The sequence below is a fragment of the Salvelinus sp. IW2-2015 genome, unplaced genomic scaffold (genome assembly GCF_002910315.2).
Source record: "Salvelinus sp. IW2-2015 unplaced genomic scaffold, ASM291031v2 Un_scaffold5532, whole genome shotgun sequence".
NCBI classification, from domain to species: Eukaryota; Metazoa; Chordata; class Actinopteri; order Salmoniformes; family Salmonidae; genus Salvelinus; species Salvelinus sp. IW2-2015.
In genome coordinates this window covers 27,641-37,661 of record NW_019946797.1, presented here as the reverse complement: position 1 = coordinate 37,661, position 10,021 = coordinate 27,641, and the positions used below count along the sequence as shown (strand labels likewise).

The following is a 10,021-nucleotide window of genomic DNA, read 5'->3' as shown; positions in this document are numbered from 1 at the left end:
TTTAGAGGGTCTACACCAGAAGTTAATGGTTATCTGTAGGAGGAAGGTATATAGTGTGTGCAATTAAGCTTGGAATGTGCTGAGTGCAGAGAAAGCGATCACATGTGGCAGGCATTGATAAGGGGAGAGAGCCATGGATTAGTGATGAAGGGGGGCAGGTCAGGTCACGTTAAGGGAGAAAGAAAAGTTTATGGCCGTATTACTTAGTTTCCTGCCTAGCAGTAAAGATGCAATGTTTGTTCAGATGTGTAGGAGGAGACTCAGTCTAGGAGAAATGGTTAAATATCAGTGCTTGTGTGAACAATGTCTTTGTCTAATGCAGCTGTATTGATCCTCTGGGAAGAATAAACTTGGTTTAAGCTTTCATAGTGTCCGAGTTTTTACTCTGAGAATTAGAACCTAACACCAATTCCTATTCACTGTGTATCACTGTCTACATTCTTTTGAAAGGGTAGTCTATAGTTAAAGATTGAAATCCGCATTAGGGGAAACAGGGCCTCCTTCAGTGTGGTCATTTTGTGTTTAATTATTCTGCTGTTCTATCACGCGTGTTCAATGATGTCTGGTGGGGAGGCAGTTTGTTTTGCGCTAACTTCTTTGTTGTAATATCCCAAACAGTTTCACACACTTAAGGATTCCAGCTTTAATGCTCTCGTTCTAACAAAACCTGTGTGTGTGCAGCTCTGTCCATGGTGTACATAAGAAGTTCATGCGTGTGTTCTGACCAACCCTCTGGCCTTCCGAGTCACAGCCAGACACTCCTGGGACGACACCAACAAACCACATGCTACCCTCACCGCCTTCAGTCACCTCTGCAAGAAGGTATACCTCCAATACTCCAAATCACCCTCATATCCGTCCATTAATCACGTACTCCATTCTGTTTATTATTTATTTTATCTGTTGCCCCAGCCGCGAACTCAGGCTCTGTGTGTAGTTAACCGACCCTCTCTGCCCATTCATCGCCATTTACTATTGTTGTTTTAGCTGATTAGCTGTTGTTGCTTTACCCGTTGTTGTCTTAACTAGCTCTCCCAATCAACACCTGTATGTCTCTCTCATATGTCAATATGCCTTAACGTGTTGTTAGGTTAGTTATCATTGTTTTAGTTTACAATGGAGCCCCTAGTTCACTCATTATACCTCTGATACCTCTTTTGTCCACCCTCCCACTCATCGGTGACCTCACCCATTATACCAGACTTATCCAGAGATACAACCTCTCTTATCATCACTCATGCCTGGGCTTACCTCCGCTGTACCCGCACCCCACCATACCCCTGTCTGCACATTATGCCCTGAATCTATTCTACCACGCCCAGAAATCTGCTCCTTTTATTCTTTGTCCCCAACGCTCTAGGACCAGTTTTGATAGCCTTTAGCCGTACCCTCATCCTACTCCTCTGTTCCTCGGTGATGTGAGGTAACCCAGGCCTGTGTGTCCCCAGGCGCCCTCATTTGTTGACTTCTGTGATAGAAAAAACCTTTGGTTTCATGCATGTCAACATCAGAAGCCTCCTCCCTAAGTTTGTTTTACTCACTCTTTAGCACACTCCTCCAACCCTGATGTCCTTGCCGTGTCTGAATCCTGGCTTAGGAAGGCCACCAACAATTCTGAAATTACCATACCCAGCTACAACATTTTCCGTCAAGATAGAACTGCCAAAAGGGAGGAGTTGCAATCTACTGCAGAGATACCGCAAAGTTCTGCATACTTTCCAGGTCTATACCCAACAGTTTGAACTTCTAATTTTAAAAATGAACCTCTCCAGAAATAAGTCTCTCACTGTTGCCGCCTGCTATCGACCCCCCTCCGCTCCCAGCTGTGCCTGGACACCATTTGTAGATTGATCGCCCCATCTAGCTTCAAGTTCGTTCTGTTATGACCTAAACTGTGTATGCTTAACACCCCGGCAGTCCTACAATCTAAGCTAGATGCCCTCAATCTCACACAAATCATCAAGGAACCCAGCAGGTAGAACCCTAAATCCGTAAACTGGGCACCCTCATGGACATTATCCTGACCAACTTGTCCTCCAAATACACCTCTGCTGTTTTCAATCAGATCTCAGCGATCACTGCCTCATTCCTGTATCCGCTATGGGTCTGCGGTTAAACGACCACCCCTCATCACTGTCAAACGCTTCCTAAAACACTTCTGCGAGCAGGCCTTCTAATCGACCTGGCCGTGATCCTAGAAGGATATCGACCTCATCCCGTCAGGAGAGATTCCTGGTCATTCTTTAAAAGTATTTCCTCACCATCTTAGATAAGCATGCCCCGTTCAGAAAATGCAGAACTAAGAACAGATATAGCCCTTGGTTCACTCCAGACCTGACTGCCCTTGACCAGCACAGAAACATCCTGACTGCAATAGCATCGAATAGTCCCCACGATAGCAACTGTTCAGGGAAGTCAGAACCAATACACGCAGTCAGTCAGGAAGCAAAGGCTAGCTTTTTTCAAGCTGAAATTCGCATCCTGTAGCTCTAACTCCAAAAAGTTTTGGGACACTGTAAAGTCCATGGAGAACAAGAGCACCTCCTCTCAGCTGCCCACTGCACTGAGGCTAGGTAACACGGTCACAAACTGATAAATCCATGATAACGAAAATTTCAATAACATTTCTCAATGGCTGGCCATGCCTTCCTCCTGGCTACTCCAACCCCGGCCAACAGCTCCCGTCCCCCGCAGCTACTCGCCCAAGCCTCCCCAGCTTCTCCCAAATCCAGATAGCAATGTTCTGAAGGAGCTGCAAAACCTGGACCCGTACAAATCAGCTGGGCTAGACAATCTGGACCCTCTCTTTCTAAAACTATCCGCCGCCATTGTTGCAACCCCTATACCAGCCTGTTCAACCTCTCTTTTGTATCGTCCGAGATCCCTAAAGAGTGGAAAGCGGCCCCTCTTCAAAGGGGTGACACCCTAGACCCAAACTGTTACAGACCTATATCCATCCTGCCCTGCCTATCTAAAGTCTTCGAAAGCCCAGTTAATAAACAGATCACTAACCATTTCGAATCCACCTTCTGCGCTGTGCAATCCGGCTTCTGAGCTGGTCACGGGTGCACCTCAGCCACGTTCAAGGTACTAAACATATCATAACCGCCATCGATAAAAGACAGTACTGTGCAGCCGTCTTCATCGACCTGGCCAAGGCTTTCGACTCTGTCATTCACCGTATTCTTATCCGCAGACTCAATAGCCTTGGTTTTTCTAATGACTGCTCATGGTTCACCAACTACTTTGCAGACAGAGTTCAGTGTTTCAAATCGGAGGCATGTTGTCCGGACCTCTGGCAGTCTCTATGGGGGTACCACAGGGTTCAATTCTTCGGGCCAACTCTTTTCTCTGTATATATCAATGATGTCGCTCTTTCTGCGGCGATTCCCTGATCCACCTCTACGCAGACGACACCATTCTGTATACTTCTGGCCCTTCCTTGGACACTGTGCTAACTAACCTCCAAACGAGCTTCAATGCCACACACTCCTTCCGTGGCCTCCAACTGCTCTTAAACGGTAGTAAAACCAAATGCATGTTTTCAACAGTTCGCTGCCCGCACCTGCCCGCCCGACTAGCATCACCACCCTCTGACGGTTCCGACCTAGAATATGTGGACAACTAAATACCTAGGGTCTGGCTAGACTGTAAACTCTCCTTCCAGACTCATATTAAAAATCTCCAATCCAAAATCAATCTAGAATCGGCTTTCTATTTCGCAACAAAGCCTCCTTCACTCACGCCGCCAAACTTACCCTAGTAAAACTGACTATCCTACCGATCCTCGACTTCGGCCGTTCATTACAAAATAGCTTCCAACACTCTACTCAGCAAACTGATGCAGTCTATCACAGTGCCATCCGTTTTTACCAAATCACCTTATACCACCCACCACTGCGACCTGTATGCTCTAGTCGGCTGGCCCTCGCTACATATTCGTCGCCAGACCCACTGCTCCAGTCATCTATAAGTCTATGCTAGGTAAAGCTCCGCCTTATCTCAGTTCACTGGTCACAAAAACACACAGTTTAAGACTTTATTCCCTCACCAACTTTAAACATCAACTATCTGAGCAGCTAACCGATCGCTGCAGCGTGTACATAGTCCATCTGTAAATAGCCCACCCCCATCTACCTACCTCATCCCCATACTGTTTATTTATTTACTTTTCTGCTCTTTGCACACCATATCTCTACTTGCACATCATCATCTGCTCATGTATCACTCCAGTGTTAATCTGCTAAATAGTAATTATTCGCTCCTATGGCCTATTTATGCCTACCCTCTCATGCCTTTTGCACACACTGTATATAGACTTCTTTTTTCTACTGTGTCATTGACTTGTTTATTGTTATTGGCTTGTTTATTGTTACTCCATGTGTAACTCTGTGTTGTTGTCTGTGTCACACTGCTTTGCTTTATCTTGGCAAGTCGCAGTTGCAAATGAGAACTTGTTCTCAACTAGCCTACCTGGTTAAATAAAGGTGAAATAATTTTAAAATAAATATCATCCTCGAGTTTGTCTATATAGAACGAATAATAACATAAATACATTTTGTAGTTGCATACTATATCAGGTATAGGTCAATTCCATTTCAATTCACTCAATTCTGGAAGTTAACTGAAATTCCAATTTCATTTTTTTCATTGAAAGAATTGGAATTGGAATTTCTGTTTACTTCCTGATTTGACTGAATGAAAATGGAACCCCAACCCCGCTGAACGCAGTTGTCTGAAGTCCATTGTGTTTTGTTATCTTTCCCTCTGCCCCTAGGCAACCACCACAGTGACGGTATACATTCCAGAAAGCCTCTCTGTTGTGTAGGTCCTCCTCCTTCACCTTCACGCTACAAACTCCTGCCCCAGGGACTCCAAATCGTTTATGTCTCCCAACAGCCAATCAGTGACCACGAATGGATCCACACGGACCAGTGATCACATGGAAAACAAGAGGCTCCTCAACCTGCCTGTGAGAGATAGAGATACACTGGGTTACAGGCATCGATCAATGTTTTATTAGTTGACCTGTGTGCAGATAATGAGATGCGTGTGTGTGTGCTTCAGGTGAACTACCGGCCTCCCTCCCAACTAGGTGTTTTAATCCCGACCACAGACAATATCTATAACGCTGACCCAAGTCATCCCCACCCCAGACAGCACTACCCCATCTCCAAGGTGAGCAAAGTCACAAGGTTCACACACGCCAGCACTACCTTGTCTCCAAGCTGAGCAAGTCTTGTATGTGTTGTGCAGTGTAACTTTACTAAGTGTCTATATGTGCTTCTGTGTTGTGTTTCGCATTGGTGTAAGCTGTGATGCATAGTGTTTGTGGGTGACAAATTGTGTGCCTTCCTCCAGAACTCTGGTCGGTATAAGCAGTGTGCAGGGAAAAGGTCAGCAGAGGAATGTGGCTGTACAGACAGACTGAAAGTCTCTCCTCTAGCCATCAACTCTGACTGCAGACAGAGGGTACACATCTGCATCAGTGTGATCAATCATCAATGTCTTCCAAAAACAAAACAATTACATATACAGTATCAGTCAAAAGTTTGGACATGTCTACTCATTCAAGTTATTTTTTTACATTGTAGAATAATAGTGAAGACATCAAAACTATGAAATATCACATATGGAATAATGTAGTAACCAAAAAAGTGTTAAACAAATCAAAATATTTTATATTCTTCAAAGTAGCCACCATTTGCCTTGATGACAGCTTTGCACACTCTTGACATTCTCTCAACCAGCTTCCTGAGGTGGAATGCATTCAATAAACAGGTGTGCCTTGTTAAAAGTTAATTTGTGGAATTTCTTTCCTTAATGCGTTTGAGCCAATCAGTTTGTTGTGTACAAGGTAGGGTGGTATACAGAATAGCCTTATTTGGTAAAATACCAAGTCCATATGCATAGAACAGCTAAATAAGATATTTATTCATAGTTTTGATGTCTTCACTATTATTCTACAAAGTAGAAAATAGATAAATAAAGAAAAACCCTGAATGAGTAGGTGTGTTCAAACTTTTGACTGGTACTATACATTAAATAGTAACATTTATTTTAAAAAAGAAAAAAAATATTGATATGCTATAAAAAATCATATTTAGTACCGTTTAGTGGATATATATAAAGTATTGTCTTAATGTAACTGTGCATTCTGCATAAAAACAGTCTTGTCGACTGCGAGCATGAATGAAATCATATAAAAAATCGTATATGGTTAAAACGTATTTAGTCTTTCCCATGTCCTCTGTGTTGTACTGTAGTGCTGAGCTAACGTTTCCTGTGACTGACTTCAACATCACCTTGTTCCTAGGAGAAACCAACCACGCTGACCACCCGCTCTGCTCTCCTTACTTTGTTACTGTCACGGAGGTCAACAACCGGACCAGCTGAGGTCACAGGTCAGTCTCATCCCAGAAGGCTTTGCAATATAAGGATGATTTAAAGATGGAATCAGCATTAGGGGAAACAGCACCACTGCGGACCCAGCACCTTTTGTTTTTGTTTTGGATGAAACGGAGGCGTGTAAAAAAATAATATATATATATATAATTTGCAGTACAATATCTGCTGTTCTATTGCGTGGCAATTTTTATTGAACCTTTATCTAACTAGTCAAGTCAGTTAAGATGATGGCCTACCCCGACCAAACCCTTCCTTAACCCGCCCCATGGGACTCCGATCATGGCCGGTTGTGATACAGCCCAGGATCGAACCCGGATCTGTAGTGACGCTTCTAGCACTGCGATGCAGTTCTTAGAATGCTGCCACTCGGTCCCCCAAATGATGTCCAAGTTGGGAAAAAACGGTGTTTGTTTTGCAGTAACTTCTTTTGTTGTTGGGGCCTCCCGAGTGGGGCAGCTTTCTTAGCACTGCGTCGCAGTGCTAGACGCTCACTACAGATCCGGGTTCGATCCGCTGACACGTCGCCAGTTGTAAGGTGTTTCCTCCGACACATTGGTGTGGCCTTCCGAGTTAAGCGGGCAGGTTTCAGGACTTTAACTACCAATTGGATATCACGAAATTGGGCGAAAAAGGTAAAAAGTACAAATTTAAAAAAACATTTATTTTTGTAAAATCACAAACGGATGGCAGTTTCACCATTTAGGATTGCAACTTTAAAATGTGAAAAATACATATTTTCTGTCATCTTTTCAACCAGAAAAAATGATTTCAACCAGAAAAGGTGATCATAACTTCCCTTGTATAATGTTGCCTAATGGCAGGTCTTTAGTGCACTATAGTGAACACACTTCTCTGTTGTTAACCCGTCTTTTCCCATCCTTTGTTGGTAGGGACCCATGCCACCCCCACCATGGACAGGATGAGACAATATTTTGAAGCAGTCTAAAGAACAATCTCTACAACCCAGAGGGACTGCAGATCAGCTTTTATGTAAATCATCTACAGTCTCCCTGACTATATGACATGTTCATAATAGTTAAACAGTTGAGTAATCTATACGTCTGCATAGAATACTGTCATTTCAGTCCTGCGAATTGTGCTATGAAATAGCAGTTTCCATCTGGGGTTTCATTGTGACAATGTTATAAATATAATATTTTTCCAACCTAACAACCACCACCATTTTCTCCACAGGGCTCGAGCTTTTCCACTTCCGTATCTCTGTCATTCCTGGAGTTGTGTTGTGTGACCTGGTGGAGGAGTACAGGTGAGGAACCCTGTAGCTTTTACACTGAAGTCAGTAACTAATAAAAAAGAGGAAGAACAAGATAACCTCTGGCCCTCACCTATTTCTCTCCTTCCTGTCTCGCTCTCCCTTTCTCTCTCTCTCTTCCTATACGGGTAGATCTACGTAGACGAGCCTCCGCTGGCGTTCCCAACCCAACAGCTCGTCAACAACATGGCAGCCATCATCCTGGGAGGCTTGCTGCTCTTTGGCTTCCTTCTCATATACAACGGCGTTGCCATGCCAACCAAGAGCAGCATCAAAACCCTCCTCAAGAAACACAAGCCCACCATCTCTCCAACCAGGACCCAGAACTCTACCACGACACAGGGACACGAGTAGGATTTTACAGTTTGGCATTGTAAGAGTGTGTTATAGAGTTGTACGTTCCATTTTTAGCCTTTTAACCTAAGTATGAGATGTAAATGTTTTTATTGTTCAGATTGATCCTTTTTCCAAATGTGTGTTCTATGACATTTGTATTTGGGAAAAATTGAAAGAAACTAGCAAAGATGAAAAGGTACAAATGAAAGGAAAAACACATGCTCGGAGTGGGTTTTATTGGTTGTTGCTGTGTTTTCAAAGAAAATACAAACTGTAAAAAATAAAAAATAAATAACAAAAAGTAAACCAGGATTTGTTGCCATTAGGACTTTGTCAGATACTACTACATTATATTCTGGTAGGTTGTATCACATAATATCTCAGACCTGTAGGAGTAGTCGGGAAGGATCCATAAATAAAACACATCACTCATAGTTGTGAGTACGTAGTAACCCGTATTAAAGTGGAACGCTGCATAGGAGCAGCTACAGTGGCTTGCGAAAGTATTCACCCCCCTTGGCATTTTTCATATTTTGTTGCCTTACAACCTGGAATTAAAATCGATTTTGGGGGGGTTTGTATCATTTGATTTACACAACATGCCTACTATTTTGAAAATGCAAAATATTTTTTATTGTGAAACAAAGACTAAAAAAACTGAAAACTTGAGCATGCATAACTATTCACCCCCTTAAAGTCAATACTTTGTAGAGCCACCTTTTGCAGCAATTACAGATGCAAGTCTCTTGGGGTATGTGTCTATAAGCTTGGCACTTCTAGCCACTGGGATTTTTGCCCATTATTCAAGGCAAAACTGCTCCAGCTCCTTCAAGTTGGATGGGTTCCCCTGGTGTACAGCAATCTTTAAGTAATACCACATATTCTCAATTAGATTTAGGTCTGGGCTTTGACTAGGCCATTCCAAGACATTTAAATGTTTCCCTTAAACCACTCGAGTGTTGCTTTAGCCGTATGCTTAGGGTCATTGTCCTGCTGGAAAGTGAACCTCCGTCCCAGTCTCAAATCTCTGGAAGACTGAAACAGGTTTCCCTCAAGAATTTCCCTGTATTTAGCGCCATCCATCATTCCTTCAATTCTGACCAGTTTCCAGTCCCTGCCGATGAAAAACATCCCCACAGCATGATGCTGCCACCACCATGCTTCATTGTGGGGATGGTATTCTCGGGGTGATGAGAGGTGCTGGGTTTGCGCCAGACATAGCGTTTTCCTTGATGGCCAAAAAGCTACATTTTAGTCTCAACTGAGATACCTTCTTCCATATGTTTGGGGAGTCTCCCACATGCCTTTTGGCGAACACCAAACGTGTTTGCTTATTTTTTTCTTTAAGCAATGTTTTTTTTCTCTTCCGTAAAGCCCAGCTCTGTGGAGTGTACGCCTTAAAGTGGTCCTATGGACAGATACTCCAATCTCCGCCGTGGAGCTTTGCAGCTCCTTCTGGTTATCTTTGGTCTTTTGATGCCTCTCTGATTAATGCCCTCCTTGCCTGGTCTATGAGTTTTGGTGGCGGCCCTCTCTTGGCAGTTTGTTGTGGTGCCATGTTCTTTCCTTTTTTTTAATAATGGATTTAATGTTGCCCCGTGGGATGTTCAAGTTTCGGGTATTTTTTTAACCCCACCCTTCTCCATAACTTTGTCCTGACCTGTTTGGAGAGCTCCTTGGTCTCATGGTGCTGCTTGCTTGGTGGTGCCCCTTGCTTAGTGGTGTTGCAGACTCTGGGCCTTTCAGAACAGGTGTATGTATACTGAGATCATGTCTTAGATAATGTCCACCTGTGTGAAATCTAACTAATTATGTGACTTCTGAAGGTACTGGTTGCACCAGATCTTATTTAGGGGCTTCATAGCAAAGGGGGTGAATACAAATGCAGCACCACTTTTCCTTTTTTTTCACTTCACCAGTTTGGACTATTTTGTGTATGCCAAATAAAAAATATCTATTAAATTGCAGGTTGAAATGCAACAAAATAGGAAAAAGCAAGGGGGA

The 10,021-nt window shown here is 43.3% G+C and overlaps 1 protein-coding gene across 1 annotated transcript; it reads left to right on the top strand.

Annotated features, from left to right (window-relative positions):
* Positions 1-702: 702 nt before the first annotated feature.
* On the top strand, positions 703-6,404 carry LOC112078309 (cation channel sperm-associated auxiliary subunit beta-like; the record flags this gene model as incomplete). Its single annotated transcript, XM_024144595.2, is given in 8 exon segments — positions 703-822; positions 4,778-4,810; positions 4,812-4,858; positions 4,860-4,934; positions 4,936-4,972; positions 5,068-5,178; positions 5,362-5,472; positions 6,236-6,404. Coding segments are annotated over 8 exon segments (576 nt in total), but the record flags the coding sequence as incomplete, so codon positions are not given.
* Between the last annotated feature and the right edge of the window lie 3,617 nt (positions 6,405-10,021).